Raw genomic sequence first — 24,671 nt, 5'->3', positions numbered from 1 at the left:
AGAAATTAGGTGCCTTTTCTAGTATGGGTGCTCCGAATATGCACAAACCTACATTTCAATGAATTAGCAATGGCATATCAATTATACTCCTTACAACTTAATGACACATTTGTGACCGTCCAAGCTTCAACGTCCATCTGAGAAGGCACACAGAGGACTTAGTCAGGCATTCCTTGTGAAATGCTGCATTTCCAACTATGCAGCCAATTTGATGAACAACCTCTAACACAGAGCAGCAACATTGGTATCAACTTAACCACAGCTGCGACTGCATGGTTCTGGATTTTGGACCAATAACAAATCACACAATTCAAAGCCAAGTTTCACATCTTGAACAAACGCAGATTTAGCACCAATTCTAAAATGAACAGCTTACATAGCAACCAACAGCTTTGATAACAAGACATTACATACATGAAAACACAAAATGCTAGAAAAACTCAGCAAGTCAGGTGGAACCTGTGGAAAGAGAAACGGAGTTAATCCTTTACATTAATCACCCCGTTTCAGAACTGGGGAAGAGAAAATAGGTCTGTGTTAAGTCACAGAGGAGTTTCAGGGAGAAGATAGCTGTGACAGGTTAAAGCCAAGCTGAGAGATTGGGGCATTTAGAGAGAGACAAAATAACGTGTTGCATTGTAAATAGCAAATCAGGGAGAGTTGATGGGGGGGGGGGGGGGGGGGTAAACAAATGAACTAACAGCACAGATAGTAAATATGTCCAGTTCTGACATTGACAGAGTAAAAGGTTCGGAGAAGTTGACAAATTCAATATGGAGTCCAAATGCCTGTAACATGCGCAGACTAAAGACAAGGTACTGTTCCTCACACTTGCCGCTGTGCCCTTTCACAACAGTGCAGAAAATCACAGATGAAAAGGTCACAGTGGAACTGAGACGAATTAAAGCGAAAGGTCACAGGAAGGTTCAAGTCTGTGATCTTCAACGTTAGAAAGCAACGAACGAAGCAACTAATCAATGACTTGCCATGCTAATTATGATGAACGGTTAATGGAGTTAAAACAGCACTACCCCTCGTGTTTTATGCTTCCAGCCATAGAGCATGGAAACAGGCCATTTGGCCCAACTCACCCATGCTGACCAAGATACCCCATCCAAGCTAGTCTCCTTAGGCCATACCGAGTCAATAGACAATAGATGCAAGAGTAGGCCATTCGGCCCTTCGAACCAGACCACCATTCAATGTGATCATGGCTGATCATTCTCAATCAATACCCCGTTCCTGCCTTCGCCCCATACCCCCTGATTCCACTATCCTTAAGAGCTCTATCCAGCTCTCTCTTGAAAGCATTCAGAGAGCTGGCCTCCACTGCCTTCTGAGGCAGAGAATTCCACAGATTTACAACTCTCTGACTGAAAAAGCTTTTCCTCATCTCTGTTCTAAATGGCCTACTCCTTATTCTTAAACTGTGGCCCCTGGTTCTGGACTCCCCCAACATTGGGAACATGTTTCCTGCCTCTAACGTGTCCAACCCCTTATTAATCTTATATTTTTCATATAGTCCATTATTACATAGTCCATACCCCGTTAAACCATTCCTATCCACATATCTGTCCAAATACCTTTTAAATGCTGTTATTATACATGCTTCCAACTACTTCTTCTGATTGTTTAATACATATTCCCACCACCCTCTGTGTGGAAAAAGTTGCCCCTCGTTTTCCTATTAAATCTTTCCCCTCTCATCTTAAACCTATGCCCTCTAGTTCTTGATTCCCCAACACTGGTAAAAAGACTGTGTGATCACCAATCTCTTCCTCTTCTCATTGTATACACCTGTACAAGATCACCCGAGCTTCTTGTACTCTAAGGAACAAAGTCCAGAACTCTCCCGACAGCTCAAGCCCACATGTCCTGGCAACATCTTTGTAAATCTTCTCTGCGCTCCTTCCAGCTTAGTCTTCTTACAAGTGTAGCTTCGGACAACTATAAAATAACATCCTAATTTCTATAGTTATTTCCCAGCCTGATGAAGGCCAAAAGTCTTCATCATCACCCCTTCTACCTGCAATGCCACTTTCAAGGAACTACGTGCTAGCACTCCTGGATCTCTCTGCTCTACAACAAATCATTGTCAGTGAAGATCCTGCCCTAGTTTGACTTTCCAAAACACAACAGCTCACTATATGCCAAGTATGGCCCGCTTCCCCAACTGATCAAGATTCCACTGTAATTCTTCATTGCCACCTTCACTATGGTACCACTTATTTGGGTTTTATCTTCAAAGTTATTAGTCTTACATTGTGCATTCTCATCCAAATTGTTGATATATATAACAACAGCAATGAGGCCGGCAATCCCTGAGGCATAGCACTAGTTGCAAGCCTCCAGTTCAAAAAACAACCTTCCATTATCACCACTGTTTCCTGGTGGAAACTAATTTTGTATCCATCCTCTCTCTGGATTTTTTACTTTAGAGATCTAGTGCGGAAACAGGCCTTCCGTCCCAGAGTCCGCACCGACCAGCGATTTTTTTTTTAGATTTAGATATACAGCGCGGAAACAGGCCCTTCGGCCCACCGAGTCCGCGCCACCCAGCGATCCCCGCACATTAACCCTATCCTACACACACTAGGGATATATATATTTTTTTTAAACATTTACCCAGTCAATTAACCTACAAACCTGTACGTCTTTGGAGTGTGGGAGGAAACCGAAGATCTCGGTGAAAACCCACGCAGGTCACGGGGAGAACGTACAAACTCCGTACAGACGGCGCCCGTGGTCAGAATCGAACCTGAGTCTTCGGCGCTGCATTCGCTGTAAGGCAGCAACTCTACCGCTGCGCCACCGTGCCGCCCACCCTGTACATTAACACTAACCTACACACTAGGGACAATTTTACCGAAGCCAATTAACCTACAAACCTGTATGCCTTTGGAGTGTGGGAGAAATTTAGAAAATCCGGAGAAAGCCCAGGGAAAACGTGCAAACTCCATACAGACAGCACCCGCAGTCACGTTTGAACCCAAGTCTCTGGCGCTGAGAGGCAGCAACTCTATGCTGCGCCACTGGGCCATCCTGTGACGGCATGCCATATATATTAACAATTTGGATGAGAATGCGATTCCATGTGATCTAACCTTCCAGAACAGCCTACATTGTGGAATCTTATCAAACACCTTGCCGAAGTCCATGCAGACTATATCTGTTGCACCTGCCCTCATCAACATTCTTGGCTACTTCTTCAAAATACAATCAAATTTGAGAGATAATCTCGCACACATGAAACCACGATGATGACGCTTGTTTAATTTCTGAAAATAAATAAAAAATGAAATCTTGGAATTTGAACCAAAATGCGCAGAACTCATTTAACCAACCGTCTGCAATCTTCCCAATACAGCAACATTAGACTCCGTCCAATGTACGATTATTCATTGTTCATGGAGGAAGTATTATATTCATTCAATATACTCAGGACGCCAGCTTCGTTGCCCAGGCTGTAGGGCACAGAGGAGAAGGGCAACCTTTGCCCCAACGCTGTTCAGCTCCTCAACTCCCAACCACCCCTGTCCTGCTGCTCACCCTGCTAATCCCCCCCCCCAATAGTTTTTGTACTACTCTACGTACCTGTGTAAATTGCCCCACGGGGACAAATAAAGTGTTTTGAAATTGAACTTGAATTAAATCCACAACAACATAACATGGTCAACTTTCAATCCACTTTAGAAATAGCCTTTCTTACGGAACACCAATGGAATGCAACTTGCTGTTGTTAAAAATAAAATCCTCGATCATGAAAGGCCACCCTCAATGTCTCCCCTTGCTTCCATCCTTCCCTTATTAACATTAAAAATTGGTAGAACCATCAGTTTTGCAGAGTCTACCTGCTAGATCCAGGTTTTGATAAAACACGTGGATCCTTAAAAATAACTGAGGAATACAGCGTTAGAAAGGCAAAAGGAACACTTCATTGAAAAAGAATTCCAAGGATTATTAAACTCACCTCTCCTCTTCAGTTAAGTGCCGATACACCATTGTTTGTTGCCTCAGCATCATGAATTCCAAGTCCATCATCTGTGTTCTAAAAAAGTTCAGATTCCTTCTCATCATCTGCAGCTCTTGATATGTGCTCTGAAAAGTTTAGTAAAAACAAAAATTAATGTCTACTCTCAAGAAAGTTGACAAGTAAATTATGCTGTCACAGATTTCTCTGTAGCAAAGCATGTGAAGGCATATGTCATTACTCAAATTTATCTTTTGACCTTCAAGTCCCCAAACTGCTGAAAGTCCTACCTGACAAAACAGAGGGAAATAATGCATCAGCCAACATTTGAAGTAAACAAAAACTGCGTAATGGCTTTAATGAAAAGGCATGAATTCATTGCCTACCTTGAAATGTCTTTAAACCATGCATGCATATGGGTTAGTTTGGTTTGGTTTAGAGATACAGTGTGGAAGCAGGCCCCTCGGCCCACCGAGTCCATGCCAACCCTACACATGTTCTAACCTACACACCAAGGACAAATTACAGAAGCCAATTAACCTGCACATGGTTGGAATGTGGGAGGAAACTGGAGCACCCGGGGAAAACCATGCGGTCACATGGCGAAACGTACAGACTCCGTACAGACCACACCCATAGTCAGGATCGAACATGGGCCTCTGACGCTGTAGGGCAGCAACTCTACTGCTGCGTCACTGTGCCGCCCTTATGGTGATGGAACTCCCCCCACAGTGAATAAACATTTAATTTGCTACACCAATACCCTACAAAACTGAAATGAATTAATCAGAAAATCATTCATCCCTTTCCCTCTTTCGCTTAGGCAAAAGTTTCCCCAGTGATGTGAAAATGTCCCACAGTGATGTGATACTTTTGATATATCAATAAGAAACACCTTTATGATGAAACTCTGATCTTGCACCGAGGTGCTGCTGTGACAATTTTTGCCAATGGTGACAAGTAATGAAGAGCAATGAAAGAGTTTGGATAAACGACTTTGCTATAAATTATTCCCATCCACTAAGTGAAACTTTTGAGAAGATCCTGTGGTAGAAAATGCACACCACAAAGATGAAAAGATTTGATTTAAGTTTCACCATTCAACTTACTTCGTATAGATGTAAAAGTCCCGATCTCATTGATGGATAGTAAGGGTATGATTCATTACCCTGAACCATTGGGATCTGCAAACCAAAGAAATGATTTGGTTAACAAGGAATTTAAATTATTGGGAATTCAATGCTCATATCATTGAACACTGACTTCTCCAATTTTAGGTAACTATAACTATAAACTCCCCCCCTCTCTTCTTCCCCAATCCCCCCCCCCCCCCCCCTTTCTCCCCTCCCCTCTTCTCTCCACCTGGATTCACACCTATTTCTACCCTCTCCCTGCCCCTTCCATCTGCATTCCATCCTCTAGCTTCATAATTTGCAGCTCTATAATCCTTTTATCTCACACCTGTCTTTTCACATCTGGCCTTTGACCAACCATCTGCCAATGAACAACCCCCCTCACTTGTATCCGCCTATTACTCGCCCCTCAAATCAGTCAGAAGAACGGTCCTTACCCGAAACATCACCCATCCATGTTTTCCAAAAATACGGCCTGACCCACCGAGTTACTTCAGCGTTTTGTATCCTTTAAAACTCGTGTACTTGCGATCACTTATCACAAAATACTCTCCCACTGATATACCAGTCACCTGTCCAGGTGCGTTTCCCAATACAAGGTCCAGTATGGTCCTTCCCCGGTTAGACCATCCATGTTATTTTCCATAAAACCCTCTTGGATACAAATTCTACTCCACATAAGGCACTTTCACTATGGAGGTCCCAGTCAATATTAGGGAAGATAAAGTTATCCTTTGTGACAACCCTGTTGCTTTTACATCTTTCCATAATCTGTCTTCATATCTGAATAATATAGAATAAAACTGTAATAATCAGTTAAGAGATTTCCAATGATCTAAACATCAGAACAATGCCAATGGCATGTAATAATGAGACCCATTCATGCTTCCTTAACAAATAAAATGTTGAACTGTTAACCAATGCTAATCTCCCACCAGTTGTTTTTTGGGAGTGCATGATTTACTCAGTAATGCGCCATGGCATTTACTTTTGGACTCATCCAATGTAGTAAATTTTATTTCCCCAATTTTTGGAAAGAAAATTGTTTTATTACCCGAGAAAGATTCTGCACAGTGCCTCTTATATCAGTCAGGACTCTGCGGAGCTGTGATTCAATAGTAGATGGAGGATTTATTGGACTGTGGCGATAAGGGTGTCCCATGGGTCTCTGAGGATACATATAACCAAAAGGTGATGCACTGGGAGAGTCCACAAGGTTGGGAATGCTGCACATACTCCTGGTTCTCATGTGATCACACAGAGGCTGGTCTTGCCATTCCGGAGGGAATGTATGAAGGGAACAGCAAGACTGTGTTAGTTGTGATGGCATTGGTAATGTCTGTGAGCCCAACCTTTGTTGTGGCGTTTCACCTTGCTTGTTCAAAGTTAACTCTTTACTATTTTTCTCCTTTTTTCCGGATGGAATAAAGAGCATTGATCGGCATATTGATTGCTCATTGTCATCATCAGTTGGCAAGTCCCCTTCCTTCTGAGCAGAATATCTGTAGGTGAAACTTGGCAGACTCTGTTGTGCGCACCTGTCTGGTCCCAACTGCACATTTAATGAAGATATCACTCGTACTGGATTGAGCAGCTTAGTAGGAAGGGAGCTGGACCTTTGAAAAGAAGATCGTTTGAGGTTTGCAAGAGATTCATTCCTGAAGGTAATCTCCCCTTCTCTCATGATTCGATCATTTGCTTTGCTCACAGGGCGCCGTGTTTTTTTTGAGCCAATAGTGACAGAATAGGTTTGTGTTTTTGCTCTCTCAAGTACTGTAGTAATCTTATCTATAGAGGAGGAGGAAAAGTCCATGGTTTCAGAAGTAGTAGCATCAGGTTTGGATTGCCAGGTCAGGATAGAGTCCACACTCTTCCGCCTTTGCCCAGCTCCACGATGCATGGAGTAGGTTGCAACGTCTTCCTCACTTTCTGGGTACAGCTCCACCTCACCACCAATAAAACCCAAAGCTTTCTGGTCAGCTGCCTGTAAGGAATTGTTCGGGCCACCGCTTGCCTCACAGTCCACCTCCACCATTTCTTGTCGTTCAGGGGAATTGACTGCATCATTGGAAATTAACTCTCCATTCAAATTTAAAATGGTGTTCTTCAGCTCCATCGGTATATCGTCCACCGGTGTTTGAAACGGATTGAAAAACTTCTGGTCGCCGCTCAGAGGAGTCTTAAGGTCATCATCGATCAAGGGTGTGACTGTGGTCTCACTGTCACAGCTGTCAGCGCTGTTTCCCATTGCTTTCAGGTGACCATCTGTCCCCTTTGGACAAAGCACAAGGAGTAAATGAGGACAAAATTATTTGACAATTCATTTGAAAATAAAATCAGTCAGTTACCGATTGCTAAAATAAAATTACTGTATCCAGTTAGATATTTGTTTATCTTTTCAGGGAAAAATATACTTTTTAAACTAAATTCATCATGCATGGAGCATAAATAAGGAGCACGCATTTTGTGACCGATTACAGACTTCTTCCAGATTCATTTGTGGACTATTCAGTTGTAACATGTTAGTTTAGCTTTCACAACATGAACATAAAACTTTCTGGCAGAAGAAAAGCAATATAAATGCCTCATTTCAGTAACTACAATCAGAAATATTTTCAGGATTCTATGGTTAACTTATTGCTCGTGGAACTAACAGTTCCATATATTCTAACTTTGCATGCCATTTTTTAAACTGGTTCAGAGAACCTTCTTACTGTAACAGATAATACTGAAGTGTTGTAGATTGTATTGATTAAGCTGCTCATTTAATGCAAAGCACATACATAGCTCAGACTTTGGAAGGGAAAGAATCAGACCAGCTGGACACTGGGCAAAAGGAAATCCATTTTGGATAAATTGTAATCAACACAGAAACCCCCCCAAATTAAACACGCCCTGAAAGTTATTCTTCAACAGGAAGATTTAATGTCTTTCATAATCAGCTGAACCCCTCAACAGTTGTCATCGTTCACAAGTTCTTTATCAAATCATCTGATTTTAAGCACTTGATATTTAATTATCAATCACTGAAATTTTCATGGAAAAGACATAATCTGCATATTGAAATACTTAGCAGGCATTAAAGCAGCGAGCAATAAAAAAGATGCAGCAAGTTGCCTGAAAAGTTTTATGGTTAATTCAAAATAATCTATCCAACCCCCAATAATATGTAGAAGAAACAAACAAACAAGAAAGTCAGAATGAGAAATGTAATCATGTCAAATGATCTATTGAAAAGAACAAGAATCCTAGAAACAAAACATTAGGTGCGAAGTGGCAAAAGGAATGAATAATGCAAGCTCCACTGAATTTGAAAATGACACCAAGCGTGCATCAACATAACATCTGAGTCAGAAGGGATGCAATAGGGAATACAGCTGTCCAATTTAAAAATCAATGTTGATTATTTTACAAATACAAGTATCTCCTCCATAGCTTTTAAAGTTCTTGAATATATGACCTATAGCATCTGTTGGGTCTCAGTCACCGAAGAGGTCAACAATATCCACTGATATACATTTCAACTGCAGTTAGAACAGATTTATTAGACATTAAAGATGGTCTTAAAAGTCATGCATTAGAAATCTGACACCCGTGGATACAGTGAGGCTAATTTAGATGGGTAATTAGAGTGGATGCACATTGCAGATTAGGACATATTTTGTAAACTCACAACAATGACAGTTGCTTGCTTCAGGCCCTTAAATTTCAATTAGAAATCCGTAAAAGGTGATCCAACTTCAATTAATTGAATAGTTGAAAATTTAGAAAGAATCTACAGCAACTATTGGGATTGCAAAACAAAATAACATTGAAATATACAGATGGTGGGGAGCTAAACTGGGGATACTGGATTTGGTAATCTCACAGGGCTACAAAACAGTGTCTGTGCACGTGCACAAACTTGAGGGGTATGTTGCTGAAAACATCGCTGTGCATGCAGCGTAAAGGTAAAAGAAATAAAGAGAGAATATGGAGAGAAGAGTGGCCGAGTTTTAATGAGAGTTTCCAGGCGGGAGCAGTGCTCTACCGATTGCAACCTGCTAGTTTTCATTGTGAAAAGGAATTCAGCAACAAAAAGGTCTTCCATAATCTTATTTACCTTGCTTGCTGATTACTTCCCCAGGCTGTTTATAGTTACCTCAAGTTTGAAGATCCACAGGAAGCCGGGAGTGGCAGCAGATGAAGGGTATTTTCTGGATTACAAAATTACTCCAGAAACCTATGGTGTTTATGCAAGGATGGTATAGCTGAATATGAACAGAAATGAGTATAGGGCATACGGAAAGGGACAAGCTGTGGAGAATGTTGATGGCAGAAGAAATACCCTCAGTGGGATGTCATATCTGACTAAATAAAAAACATTTGGTCTGGTACATGGATAGGAAAGGGTTGGAGGAATATGGGCCAAGCACAGGCAGGTGGGAGTAGCGTAGATCTTGGTCGGCATTGGCAAATTGGGCCACAGGGGCTATTTCCATGCTGCATGCCTCTATGACTAGACCATTCAAGGTGCAATCTTTCCACTTAATACCTAGCAAGGAATAAATGCGAGACCTTTAAGCTTCAGTTAAAAACCTGCTGATTGAAATTTGGATCCAAAGAACGATGATCAAATCTGTAACTTTCCACCTCTTTGCATTTATCTTCCTAGCTATAAATTCCATGCAAAATGTCGTTGTGATAGGGTATATATTTTTACCTGAGATTGTCCAGCTCCATCAGACGATGGATCTTCAGCAAACCCACTGCTATCAGAATGGGAACTACTCGTTCTTGTAAAATGTTCTGAAAAGTACAGCGTTCTTCGTTAATTCTAAACTTAATTTAGAATAAATACATGCACAAAACAAGAGCTGAAAACGAAAACTGTAGCTGCAGAATCTGTGATGGCAAAGTTAATAGCCAACGGTACTGCATAAATGTTCATGTTAAGATGACATTAAAAGTCAAACATTGATTTGATGGACAAACCAGAATTAAGCTGGCTTCATCCAGTTTGGACAAGCTCCATTAATTATACTGCCACTGTTTCTAGTTTGATATTGATGAATAACACCTCAGTTTGAGGGGGGTTTTTTCTGCACAAAAAGTTGGTAATGAATAACAGTTAAAAAATGTTAAGCATCTGATCTCACTCCTCCCCGGGTAAAATAAGCCCTGCATGAATTCCTCAATTAAAGGAAAATTACTTGAACCAAAGGCTATTGTCTGAAGAAGGGTTCTGCAATTCCTTCCTAAACACTCTTTCTTACATTGATAGCAGCACATTCCATATCATGACTGCATGAATCTGTGGAATTCTCTGCTACAGAAGGCAATGGTGGCCAATTCACTGGATGTTTTCAAGAATTAGATTTAACTCTTAGTGCTCAAAGAATCAAGGGATACGGGGAAAAAGCAGATTCTGATTTTAGATGATTAGCCATGATCATATTGAATGGTGGTGCTGGCTCGAAGGGCCGAATGGGCTACTCCTGCACCTATTTTTCTATGATGCAAATTAATAGCTCCTTGGACCTAAAAAGTAATCATTTTCTGCATATCAAAGCTGGATCATGTGGCTTGTTTTTTTTTAAACTTTGTACATCCTTTATCTTTAGTAACTCTAATCATAGTAGAGTCAAGACATTGAGCACTAGTTCACAAAATATCTCCTAGGGTAGCTTGCCACGCAACATCATCACATCCCTTGAATCTCTCATTTTTAGTCTCCCTTGTATTTTTCCATATCATTAACATTTGCTGCAGTAAATATCCCTTCAATCTTTGTTTATGAGACACATTTGGATGTGCGGTTCACCATACACTAATTGTGCAGCTCGCCATTTTCTGAAGCCCTCTTCCAAATGCTGGTCCAAATGGAGATGCAATTCATTGGTGTGCCTAAATTTCATGGCAATTCTGCACTTATGGCAAGACAATGAGTATTCATAAGTCATGCAGTCTTTCAGTTTTAGCGTATCTTGACATGAAGATTGATACAATTCCAGCAGGTGTCATTGAAAAATATTAAGAAGCTATAAAACTAGTCACATTTTTCTGCTATAACCTTTGACAGACATCTAATGCTGCTTACCACCAACACTTGGTCACTTCAACCAAATTACAGAAGCTAGGGAATGAATCAGAGTTTCTCTTGGCATACTAGGCACAGCCAATCTTCACCATCCTTAGCTGAGCAAAATGAGGATTCAACTGCTAGAGATATACTGTCCAAGTTACCTCCTCTCAGAATCAAACATGAAAGGAGTAAAATAACACAGGGGGTAGATGCATTTTTGTCACATTGGTTTACAGTTTTACAAAACTGGGAAAAAGCCATTCTAATTTGTTTTTTATTCTTTCCAGTGCAAAGAAAACAGGCCTTTGATCCAAATGTTAATTCTATTTTTCTTTCCACAGATGCTGTCTCATTTGTTTCAGATTTCCAGCACCTTCGCGGTTTTTACTTTGCATAAAGCCTTGCACATTTTGTTCAAAAGATACTCAAAACCATTTTTAAATGAAAAACAATTTGCAGTCATTTTAGGAACACTTGTAACCCTGCCAATGGTTAACTATTCCTTGTAGGCAACTTTCAATTATTGGTGGCATACATTGTAAGTTGTAGCCTTCTAACAGATTTCTATAAAGCAATTTCTTACAATTTTTTCATAATGCAATAATAATAATAATAATAATATATTCCTTTATTTGTCCCACACCGGGGAATTTTGCTTTGAAATAACTAATCTCCTGCGTGATAACGATCCTTCCTGATCAAAGTACAATGTGTTTTTAACTGACATGTTGTGGAAGGGAATCTGTCAATTATCAACCAGGTTGCAAAGTTAAAATCAACTCAGTGTAGTTCCAAAGTTTGCTTTCCCCCTTGAGCAAAAAAGGATTGTGTCATAATTATTGGACCCATCTGTTCAGATTCTTTTTGTACCAAACATGTCACTTGCAGTAAAACACGTTAAACAAGCACAACAGTTCTTGTGCTAATGATGGTATCAGCAAATCATGTTCACATTCAAAAAGGGAACCAGCAACTGTTACATTCAAATCAATTAAAATGTACAACTTTTCATCCTTCAGCAGTAACCTGTTAATAGAAATGTTTTTAACTCTGGTTTATTTACAAAAATGTCATTGCTTAGAAACAGCAGTGTTATGACCTAGATTTCACTGAAACTGCTTGTGTAAAAAGAGAGCAATCCAGGAGTTTTTCTGGCAGTGTGCCCAGTTTACATGCATAAAGCAGGTGGTTGGGTATCAACATACAGGTGCCCATTCCCTGTTGAAGTGGCTTACCCCTCCATTTTGGTAAAGGCTAATGCATTTGCCTTGGACAAATGGCTGAAATAACTGTTAGGCATACTGTGTGTTCAAATAAGGGGCCTTGGAACCCAATTAAATACCCCTTTTAAAAATTTAATTTTTGATCAACCACACCTACTCCTTGCAAGCAGCAGTCAGTGTTTACAAGCATCTGCCATCCTTCAAGGGAATAAAAGAAGACGGTAAAGTCATTTAGCACACCATTCAATACCTGTGTCTAGGAATAGGATTGTGACCGTCCATACTCTCTATGCCTCTCATAATTTTATATACTTCTATCAGTTCTCCACGCAATCTCCGGCATTCCAGAGAAAACAATTCAAACCTGTCCAACCTCTCGCTGCATCTAATATCCCCTAATCCAGGCATCATTCTGCTAAACCACCTCTGCACCATTTCCAAAACCTCCACACCCTTTCTGTAATGGGGTGGCGAGTACAGCATGCAATACTCCAAATGCAGCCGAACCAAAGTCCTACAAAGTGGCATCATGACTTCCTGACTTATATACTCAATGCCAGCAAACCATATGCCTTCATTACCATTCTATCTACTTGTGAAGCTGCTTTCTGGGAGTTATGGACTTGGACCCAAAGACCCCTCTGTACATCAATGCTGTTAAGGGTCTTGCTATTATTTATGAAATTTCCCCTTATATTTGACCTCACAAAGTGCAACACCTCACACTTGCTCGGATTAAAATCTATCTGCCATTTCTCTACCCAGTTCTGTAGCTGATCTATATCCTGCTGCCAACTTTGACAGCCTTCCTCACAGCCCGCAACCCTAGCGGTCTTGGTGTCATCTGCAAACATACTAACTAACCCGTCAACATTTATGTCCAGGTCATTTCTGTATATCATAAATAGTAGATGTCCCACCTCAGATCCCTACGGAACTCTACTGGTCACAAATCTCCAGCCTGAATATTGTACTTCCACCACAACCCTCTGTCTTCTATCTGCAGGCCAGTTCTGAATCCATTCGGCCAAGTCACTGTTAATCCCATACATCTAAATCTCTGGATCAGCCTACCGTGATGAATTTCATCAAATGCCTTACTAAACTCCAAATAGGCACAATCCACCATCGGTACCTTTGTGACCTCCTCAAAAAACATGATCAAGTTAGTGGGACTCACCTCCTCAAAATACTCAAACAAATTGGCAAGACTAACTTATTTTAGGATTGCAACCCTTGACTCCAGATGCCTCAGCCTCGGGAAACATCATCCCGTTATCAACAGAGTCTAATCCCATGTGAATTTACTATGTTTCATTGCAATCTGTTGTCCTCTTTCTAACGAGATTACAATCTGGTTCATTTCCCCTTAAACGACAGGACTTCACCATCATCCCATCCCACCAAATCAACTACAATTACTTCTACACAATGTTCCACAGATAATTGTTTCAGAATAGTTGTGCTCAATTATTAGTCAGTTTAGAAATGAGCTGGGCCTGTAGAGTATACATAAATAGGTCATCCAACCCTCAAGACTATTACACCACATTAATGGATCAGGATTATACTACAATTTTGCTCTAGTTAGCACCCCTCACATTTATTTCCAAATCCATTAAATCCATATCCTTGCCTAATGATTTTTAAAAAATCTGTCCTGAAAAACTTTAATGAACCCAGTATCCACAAACATGAGGAAGCAAATTCAAAATGCTCCCTGTTATTTGTGTGAAAAGATGCCTCCAGCTTTTAGGTCTGTCTGGCCTATTTCCTCCAGGGAAAATAGGACAACATGTTAGTTAACATTACGGGCAGAACTTAGTCACACCAATGGAATTCCATAATAGTCTCAGTGTCTCCTAGTTAGGGAGGAAATAAAGCCAGGGCTTACATTCTTACTCACTTAGCAGTGACTCCTGCAGTAAGCCAAGTGCAAACAATTAACCTTGGCCATGATAATGCAAATGGCATATGCTGGCTTTTGGATTCTTGCATAAACAAGGCCTGCTTCTTGAGAACGAGAAGAGTTCAGGATTTTAATCTCATTACAAGACAGCACAGCACCAGGCCCTTCTGCCCACAATGCCTGAGCAGAACATGATACCACCACAAACTAACCTCATGTGCCTGCACACAATCCATATCACTCCATTCTCTGCATATCCATGTGCCTACGTAAAAGCTAGATATCCTTGCCGGGTAAGGTATATTAGATTCCTAAAAGATTCTGCATATTTTACGAGCAATAGGGTAACGAGGGAGTGAGTAGGACACCTGAAAGATCAGTGTGGCCATCTATGTGTGCATCCACAGGAGTTGGGCGAGGCCTTAAATAAATGGGTCGCATCTCAATTTACTGTGGTACTCATGAAACTATGGGATTCAGGGAAAAGAATAGTGATATCCTGAAACATCAACATCACAAAAGAGGAGTTTATGATCTTGAGCTGCATAAACCTGGATAAATCCTCTGGATTCACGATAAGTGTGTCTTAGGACATTGTGAGAATCAAGGATGAAATTGCTGGGGCAGAGATTTCTGTACCTTCCTTAGTCATGGCTGAGGTTCCCCAAGACTGGAAGGTGGCCAAAGTTGTGCCTTTATTTAAGAAGGCTACATGGATAATCAGGGAACTACAGACTGCTTAGCCTTAAGTTCCTAGCTTCAAGTTCCAAGCTCCTAGGAATAAATATCACCAGCAATATGTCCTGGACCAGCCACATGGGAGTCATGGCCAAGAAAGCACATCAATGCCCCTACTTCCTTAGAAGGCCCAGGAAGTTCGGCATGTCCCCAGCGGCCCTCACCAACTTCAACAGATGTGCCACAGAAAAGCATTGTATCAGGTGCATCACAGCCGGGTTTGGGAACAGCTCTATCGAAAACCGTAAACAATCGTAGATTTGTAGACATAGGCAGAGCTGCAATCATGCAAACCAACCTCCCTTCCATCGTCTCCACCTTCACCATGCTGCCTCGGCAAGCACCAACATAATCAAGAATCAGTCTCACCCCAGTCATTCCCTTGTCACACCTCTCCCATCATACAAGAGGAACAGAGGTTTGAAAATACATACCTCCAGATGTAGGGATGGTTTCTTCCCAGCCGTAATGAGGGAATGACTGTCCTCTCATCAGCTAGGGTACGGTCCTGACCTCACATCTACCTCATTGGAAACATTTGAACTACCTTTAATCAGACTTTGTCTTGCATTAAATGTTGTGCCCTTTATCTTTTAACTATACACTGTGGACAGCTTGATTGCAACCATGTATAGTCTTCTCTTTGACTGGATAGTACGCAGATAAAACATGTCAACAATAAACTAAACTTACGTCAGTGGTGGTAAAGTTACTGAGGGGATTCTGAGAGACAGGACTCATCTGCATTTGGAAAGGTAGGGCTATTTAGGGACAGTCAGCATGGTTTTGTGAGTGGGAAATCATGTCTCATGAATTTCTCTGATATTTTGGAAGAGATGACCAAGAGGATTGTTGAAGGCAGGATGGCAGAGATTTGTCTGCATGGAGTATGGTACGGTATTTTTGAAAGGTCCCACATGGTAGGCTGGTCCAAAAGGCGAGATCACATTGGATCCAGGATGAGCTAGTCAATTGGATACAAGATTTTGGTGGAAGGAGACAGAGGATGGTAGTTGGGGCTGTGTTTTAGATTGGAGTCCTGTGACTAATGATGTGCCACAGGGATCGGTATCAAGTCCCCTAATGTTTGTCATATACATTAACAGTTAATATACATTAACAGATAGGATGCTAGTAGGTGGCATGAGTAAGTCTGTAGATGACACCAAACATGGTAGGGTGAACAGGGAAGGTAAGCAAAGGTTACTAGATCAACTGGGAAAGTGGGCAAAAGAATGTCAGATTGAATTTAATCTTAACAAAATCAAAGTGATGTAATTTGGGAAGTTAAATTAGTGCAGGGTATAAGCAATGAATAACAGGATCCTTGGGAATGTTGTGAACAGAGATAGCTATGATTACCAGTATATAGTTCCTGGAAATTGGTTACACAGGTAGACAAAGTAATGAAGAAGGCATATGGCATGCTTGCTGGTCAGAGTTGGGACATCGATGGAATATATTCTGTGCAGTTCTGGTCGCCTTATTATAGGAAGGATGTGATTAGGAGAGGGTGCAGAAAAGATGCACAAAAAAGGTTGGAATGGTTTGCCCTGGAGCTAAGGCGGCGGAGGGGAGACCTTACACAGGTATGTAAATCATGGGGGCCTTCGATAAGTGAATGGTCAAGATGCAAGATGAGGAGTTCAAAACTTGAGGGCATAAATTTAAAGTGGGAGGGAAAAGATTTAAAAAGGGGTCCAAGAGCGCAAGTTTATCCACACAGTGTGTGTGGGTATATGGATTAATGCTACAGGACGTGATAAGAGGAAGGAACAATTACAACATTTAAGAATCATTTGGACGTACATGGATTGGAAAGGTTTGGAGGGATTTGGACCAATTGCAGGCAAATGAGACTGGCATCTTAATCAGCATGGACAAGTTGGGCTGAAAGGTCTGTTTCCATGGTATATAACTCTACAAAGCTAGACTATTTTATGTTAGACTTTAGAGATACTCTATTCGAAAGCTGGCAGGATATCCCATTTCAAAATCAGTTATATATGCAAAAATATTCTTCAATTATTACAGCAATGTTGTACCTGTGGAGTTTTTCCATATAGAACATGATTGCCAATCTGTTTGATTTTTAGGACGCAGTACGAAATTAAAATGGTACTACAAAGGGAAAGTATCAAATAATAAAAATAATTTCAGCATGAACGTGTCATTTCCTTACAAGCCACGACTTCTTTTGAGAACTATTACTGTAGCCTAGCATACTTCATCACTTTAACCAAATGGTGGCAGCATCCACAAAGCAATTGAGGTTGTAAAGCCAGAACATGCATTTGATTATGTTTTGAATTCAAGCACTCTTAGTTACGCTGTAGCATGAGAGTACTCATTGTGGATTAAGTTCATTTGGGATTATAACAATCCTAGAATTTGGATAAATATTCTGCACTCTTACCCGGAATTATGCCATACATTCAACCAGATCAACTTCCATCACATAGCTCTGACTGCAAATAAAATGGAAGCAAAATAACCTCTAAAATCATTTAAACATGATATAAGTATGCTGCTCATCTGTTTTGAACCCAATTGGAAAATAAATTTAAATGATAAAAAACTCTTGAACTAACATTATTTAAACAGCAGCTATATTTTTTTTAATCTATTAACTTCGAGCAGAGAGCATTACAGCATAGCAACAGGCCCTTTAGTGCCATTGACTGCTGAAACTGAATGAATTATTTTGTCTAGAGCTTTGAAAGCTGAGGGAAAATTTAATAGGGGTTTATAAATTGAGAGGGATAGGGTAGGCAATCAGACCTTATTCCACGGTGAAAATAAAAAAAATCTAGAAAGCATTGGTTTAAGGTGGTAGGTGTCTGATGCACTCTACCAGGGGGTGATGGTGGAAACAGATATGATCGTGGCATTTAAGAGGCTTTTAGATAGGTACATTCAACTGAAATGGAGGGATACAAATGGAGGGATATAAATCGTGTGTAAGCAGAAAGGATTAATTTAATTTGGCATCATGTTTGCTGGCTCATTTCGTGGGCTGTACCGTTCTCGGTTCTATTATTCCAAAGTATCCAGTGTTGCTTCTTGACTGAGCTATGACTGAATCTAGCATATTGTATTGTAAAAAATCAACTTATGAATGAATATCACAAAAGGTTTAGGCAGGTGGAGTTTTTTCTCTCCATTTATTTATTTATTTATTTATCTATCTATTTATTTATTTGTCTATTTATTTATTTATGTGTCTATTTATTTATCCATTTATTTATTTATCTATCTATTTATCTATTTGTTTGTTTGTTTGTTTGTTTGTCATATGTAGGTTGGCACAGGGTCAACGGTACAATGAGATGTATTTGACAAGACAACGGGTCACCTCAGCAGTAATATTCCAAGGATAAATAAGATAAAAATGACATTAGTAAGGTACAAAGACAATATTAAAATAATCAACATATATGATGTGAAATGTGTTTGTGAGTTCAGAAGCCTGATGGCCTGATGCTAGAAACTGTTCTTAAGTCTGGTGGTACGCGCAGCCATACTCCTGTATCGTCTGCCTGACGGTAACAAGAACAGCCTGCGTGCTGGGTGGCTGTGGTCCTTGATAATGCTGCGTGCCTTCCGCAGGCACCGCCGGTAGAAAATGTCCTGAATGGCCGGTAGACAGTTGCCAGTGATGTGCTGTGCCGTCTTCACCACTCTCTGTAGTGATTTGTGGCTGTGGGCAGAACAGTTCCCGTACCAGACTGTAATGCAGCCCGTCAGCAGGCTCTCGATGGTGCATCTGTAGAAGTTTGTGAGGATGCTGGCGTTCATGCCAAACCTCCTCAGTCTTCTCAGGAAAAAGCCGCTGGTGGGCCTTCTTTGTTATTGTGTCCGTGTGCAGTGTCCAGGAAAGGTCTTCAGTGATGTGCACACCGAGGAACTTAAAGCTGCTGACTCTTTCAACCTCAGCATCACCAATGTGGATGGGGAGGTGTCCACTCCCCCGCTGCCTCCTGTAGTCCACGATGATCTCTTTAGTTTTGCTGACATTGAGAGAGGTTATTTTCCTGGCACCAGCTGTTTAGTACCTTTACCTCTCTGTAGGCCGTCTCATTGTTGTCTGTGATGAGGCCCAAGATGGTCGTGTCGTCAGCATAATGTTTGAGCTGTGCTTAGCAGTGCAGTCGTGTGTGAACAGGGAGTACAGGAGAGGACTGAGCACATAGCCCTGTGGTGGGCCTGTGTTGAGGATCAGTGAGGAAGAGGTGTGGCTGCCAATTCTCACCACCTGGGGCCTGCCCATCAGGAAATCAAATATCTATCCGCAGATGGAGGTGTCCAAGATCAAGGAGCTTGGGGACGAGTTTTGAGGGAATAATAGTGTCGAATGCTGAGCTGTAGTTGATAAAGAGCATTCTCACATATGTATTTCCTTTGTCCAGGTGTGTGAGCGCAGTATGTATTGCCATGGCGATGGCATAGTCCATGGCCCTGTTTGGTCTATATGCAAACTGAAGAGAGTCCAAGGTGTCAGGGAGAGAGGAGCAGATGTGAGTTTTGACTAGTCGCTCGAAGCACTTCATGATGACTGATGTCAGTGCGACAGGACGGTAGTCATTTAAACAGGAGGTTACTGGTTTTTTTGGAACAGGAACGATGATGGATGCTTTGAAGGTGGGAACCACAGACTGACTCAGAGAGGTTGAAGATGTTGGTGAACACCTCTGCCAGTTGATCAGCACACGCTCTGAGGGCCCGCCCTGGAATACCGTCTGGCCCTGGAGCTTTGCGGTCGTTGACCTTTTTGAAGGACTGCCTCACGTCTGCCGTTTGTAAGGACAGTGTGGTAGTCCCCTTGCACACCTGTGGACTCATGGTGGGCGTTGTGTTGTCTGCATCGAACCAGGCATAAAAGGTGTTAAGCTCGTCCGAGAGTGATGAGGCAGACTGAACAGTGCTCCTGTTTTTCCCTTTGTAGTCTGTAACGCAGCGTAGTCCACTCCACAAGCGTCTGGAGTCCGAGCTGTAGTAGTCAGATTCCACTTTGTTTCTGTAGTCTCTCTTGGCTTTCCTGATGGACTTCTGGAGGTCATATCTGGCTACCTTGTAGGCGTTGAGGTCGCCTGAGTTGAAGGCAGTAGTCCGTGCTTGAAGTTTAGCCCGGATTTCCCGTCCGACCCAGGGTTTCTGATTTGGGTAAGTGCAGATGGAGGCTTTTGGAACCACATCATCGATGCATTTACATATGTAGCCTAAGACAGAGTCTGTATTGCCTTCTGCTGCGTCTTCAAACATATTGTTAAATGGTTACATTCATAAAGATGCTGTTCGAGCTGTATTGGCCTAGTGTCATGATTATGACATTTCACTGTGACTCAGCATGAAATGGCCTGCAGTTACTGTATTCATGCACTGCATATGAATGGAACTAGAAAGTTAGGTTTTGTCCGCTTCTGTCACTGTGTGCTTTTGACACCGTTTGGTGTTCATTATTGCATTTAACATCAACAACACTGAAAATTTAACTAAGATAAATGCAGAGTTGTGGGTCCTCTGGATTCACTCATGACTGGAGCTACTAAAAGTGTAATACTTAAATTTTGAAAGCACTTCTTACTTTTCCTTTATCTCCCTCTCAATTCGCCATTTCCTTCAACAGGAAACAGGAGGGCTCGACCGCACTGGGCCTGTACTCGCTGGAGTTTAGAAGGTTGAGGGGGGACCTCATTGAAACTTACAGAATAATGAAAGGCTTAGATAGAATGGATGTGAAAAGGATGTTTCCACTGGTGGGAGTCTACGACCAGAGGTCATAGCCTCAGAATTACAGGCCGTTCTTTTAGAAAGGAGGCAAGGAGGAACCTCTTCAGTCAGAGGGTAATTAATCAATGGAACTCATTGTCACAGAGGGCTGTGGAGGCCACATCAATAGATAATTTTAAGGCAGAGCTAGACACATTCTTGATTAGAATGGGTGTCAAAGATTATGGGGAGAACTCGATGGGCCGAATGGCTTAATTCTACTCCTATAACATGTACATTTGCTTCACCATTTTTATTCTATTTGCTTTTTTTAAATCCTGGTAATGCTAGATCTGTACCACTTTAACCAGACAGGTTCAGGAGATACATCATCACTTCCCGTGTTCACTGGAGCTGTCATGCACAGTTTACCCTCACATAGCTCGTACGTTTGGCAAATAATGTTGTTATTAGTCTCCGTTTCAGATTCGACGTTGCTGAGCTTCAGATAGTTTCCCATTGCCACGAGAAGTATAGCTGACCATCAAGTCAGTGTTCCATGGCAGCAGCAAGTCGAAACTGATTTCTACAGCCTAAGAATTATGAATACCAGTCAAACAATGACTATTTATTTCAGATTTGGCTGAGATTATAGATCAAAATCTTATTAAAATCTTCTAAGATAGAAGACGAGTGGACAGAGTGGCGGGGGCAGAGCAGCCAGTGGACAAAGCAATGGCTGACAGTAAGAAGCGGCAGCTGGTGAGAGGGGAGGAAGCCCCACAGTGACCGAGCGTTTCGTGTCGGTGGCGGTTGCCCGAAGAAAGCGCTGTCCCCAGGGGCTACAACATGAGCCGCAACAACAACGGCATCAACTGGACCGTGTGGTGGGTGAAGGGCTCGTTGGTGCACTTTGTGAGCCGGGGGTGGCGTTAGCAGGTCTGTCTGCTATAACCAAAATCTGTTATAAAGGGGTCTATTGAATTGAAGATTTACCGTAATTGAAATCGATTACTCATGCATATTTGATCTAATGAGCTGTAAATATCACAAGAAGAGTTAACAACTGTAATGAAAACAGGAGTTCAGAGTTGGTACACATTGCTCGTCAGTTTGATTTCTCATTTATAAATGTTGTCCTTCTTTTACTTTCTGAATACAATGACATATGTTAAAGGCTGCATGTCCAAGTGACAAACCTACTACTTACTACTATTTAAATAAATGATACTTTAGCCTCGGGTTCAATCACATTAAAGAGGTGAAGTAACAGGAAGTAGGTTTGTCACTTGGGCAGACAGCTTTTAACATGCATCATTAGAACAAAGTACAAATCACTGTCACTGCTCGATCGTGTTTCATGCTTCCAACCAGGGATGAATTTCTGGTCAGCTGATTGACCCAACCAATGTTTTTCCACAACACAACCATGCCATCAAATGTCTGATACCATCACTGGCTTACTCTTGTGTTTCTTTGACTAACATGGGAAACATTGGATTCTTTCGTACCCATAGGCCGACAAGGAGATTTTCAATATTATGACTTTAATACCAGGAATTGGATCATTTCTTTGGAACACCTGGTCACAATTTTGTCACCAGAATTGACAAATTAATGATTTGGATTAGACATCAAGTGAGGTTGTCTACACAAACTCCCTGCAAAAGCATTGTGTCCTTGCATTACTATTAATTCTCAGCTATCAGCTATCCACCCTGTCTAGATCCTATGAAGAGATGCAAAGGACTCATTTAGTAGCTTTAAATAGTACACTGTGCATTTATGTACAAGTTCCCATTTTTGTCAATGTTTTATTCATTGTCACGTGTACCAAGAGATACGTTGAAATGTTTGTTCTGCATGCTATCCAGTCAAATCATACGAAACACAAGCGCAATACATACAGTACTGTTCTGGAACAGCACGAAGAGTCGCCAGATGATGGCACCATCCAGCAATGTGCAAGTCTTTGAAAAGACCGATCTTGGCCCAAAGACATAGTTACAGAAGATAACTAAAAAAGCAATACGGGGAGAAAAGATTAAGTACGAAGGTAAGCTAGCCAAGAATATAAATGAGGATAGTAAAAGCTTCTTTAGGTATGTGAAGAGGAAAACATTAGTTAAGACAAACATGGGTCCCTTGAAGACAGAAACAGGTGAATTTATCATGGGGAACAAGGAAATGGCAGACGAGTTGAACAGGTACTTTGGTTCTACCTTCAGTAAGGAAGACACAAACAATCTCCCAGAGGTACTTGGGGACAGAGGACCTAGGATAAAGGAGGAACTGAAGGAAATTCACATTAGTCAGGAAATGGTGTTGGGTAGACTGATGGGAGGGAAGACTGATAAATCCCCGGGGCCTGATGGTCTGCATCCCAGGGTACTTAAGGAAGTGGCTCTAGAAATTGTGGATGTATTAGTGATCATTTTCCAATGTTCTGTAGATTCTGGATCAGTTCCTGTGGATTGGAGGGTAGCTAATGTTATTCCACTTTTCAAGAAAGGAGGGAGAGAGAAAGCAGGGAATTATAGACCAGTTAGCCTGACATCGGTGGTGCAGATGCTGGAGTCGATTATTAAAAATATAATTGCGGAACATTTGGATAGCAGTAACAGGATCCAAGTCAGCATGGATTTACGATGGGGAAATCATGCTTGACAAATCTTCTGGAATTGTTTGAGAATGTAACTGGGAAAATGGACAAGGGAGAACCAGTGGATGCAGTGTACCTGGACTTTCAGAAAGGCTTTGATAAGGTCCCACACAGGAGATCAGTGGGCAAAATTAGAGCACATGCTATTGGAGTAGGGTATTGACATGGATAGAAAATTGGATGGCAGACAGGAAACAAAGAGTAGGGATTAACGGGTCCCTTTCAGAATGGCAGGCAGTGACTAGTGGGGTGCCACAAGGCTCGATGCTGGGACCGCAGCTATTTACAATATACATTAATGATTTAGATGGAGGAATCAAAAGTAACATTAGCAAATTTGCAGATGACACAAAGCAGGGTGGCAGTGTGATCTGTGAAAAGGATGACTTGGATAGGTTGGGTGAGTGGGCAGAAGCATGGCAGATGCAGTATGATGTGGATAAATGTGAGGTTATCCACTTTGGTGGCAAGAATGGGAAGGCAAATTATTATCTGAATGGTGTCAGGTTAGGAAAAGAGGAAGTACAACGAGACCTTGGTACATCAGTCACTGAAAGTAAGCATGCAGGTAGAGCAGGCAGTGAAGAAAGCTAATGGCATGTTGGCCTTCAAAACGAGAGTATAGGAGCAAAGAGGTCCTTCAGTCATTGTGCAGGGCCCTGGTGAGACCACACCTGGAGTATTATGTGCAGTTTTGGTCTTCTAATTTGAGGAAGGACATTCTTGCTATTGAGGGAGTGCAGCGTAGGTTCACGAGGTTAATTCCCGGGATGGCGGGACTGTCATATCGTGAAAGAATGGAGCGACTGGGCTTGATTTCACTGGAATTTAGACGGATGAGAGGGGATCTTGTAGAAGCATATAACATTATTAAGGGATTGGATATGCTCGATGCAGGAAACATGTTGGGGGAGTCCAGAACCAGGGCCCACAGTTTAAGAATAAGGGGTAGGTCATTTAGAACTGAGATGAGGAAAAACATTTTCACACAGAGTTGTGAATTTGTGGAATTCTCTGCCACAGAAGGCTGTGGAGGCCGATTCACTGGATGCATTCAAAAGGGAGTTAGATAGAGCTCTTAGGGCTAGCAGAAACTAGGGATATGGGGAGAAGACAGGTACGGGGTACTGAATGTGGATGATCAGCCATGATCACATTGAATCAGGGCCAGATTAAGCTAGTGCGGGGCCTTTAACATATGTTATAAAGGGGCCTTAAATACGGGACAAGGTGATGTCACCGCCTGCACCCCACGTGACCTCA

At 41.6% G+C, this 24,671-nt stretch overlaps 1 protein-coding gene across 6 annotated transcripts in view; it reads right to left on the bottom strand.

Annotated features, from left to right (window-relative positions):
- The window catches only part of itprid2 (ITPR interacting domain containing 2), a 138,317-nt gene that overhangs the window by 10,504 nt on the left and 103,142 nt on the right, over positions 1 to 24,671 (bottom strand). For all 6 annotated transcript variants that reach the window (XM_078404038.1, XM_078404039.1, XM_078404040.1 and 3 more), the window contains 4 exons: positions 9,806 to 9,891; positions 6,158 to 7,375; positions 5,080 to 5,154; positions 3,971 to 4,098 (listed from right to left, as the gene is read on the bottom strand). In XM_078404038.1, coding sequence (XP_078260164.1) covers positions 3,971 to 4,098; positions 5,080 to 5,154; positions 6,158 to 7,375; positions 9,806 to 9,891 — 1,507 coding nt within the window. The remainder of the gene's footprint in view (positions 1 to 3,970; positions 4,099 to 5,079; positions 5,155 to 6,157; positions 7,376 to 9,805; positions 9,892 to 24,671) is intronic.

This window comes from Rhinoraja longicauda, chromosome 8, assembly GCF_053455715.1.
Source record: "Rhinoraja longicauda isolate Sanriku21f chromosome 8, sRhiLon1.1, whole genome shotgun sequence".
Classification (NCBI taxonomy): Eukaryota; Metazoa; Chordata; class Chondrichthyes; order Rajiformes; family Arhynchobatidae; genus Rhinoraja; species Rhinoraja longicauda.
The sequence above is the reverse complement of the archived record's forward strand: the minus strand, read 5'-3'. Positions and strand labels throughout refer to the sequence as shown.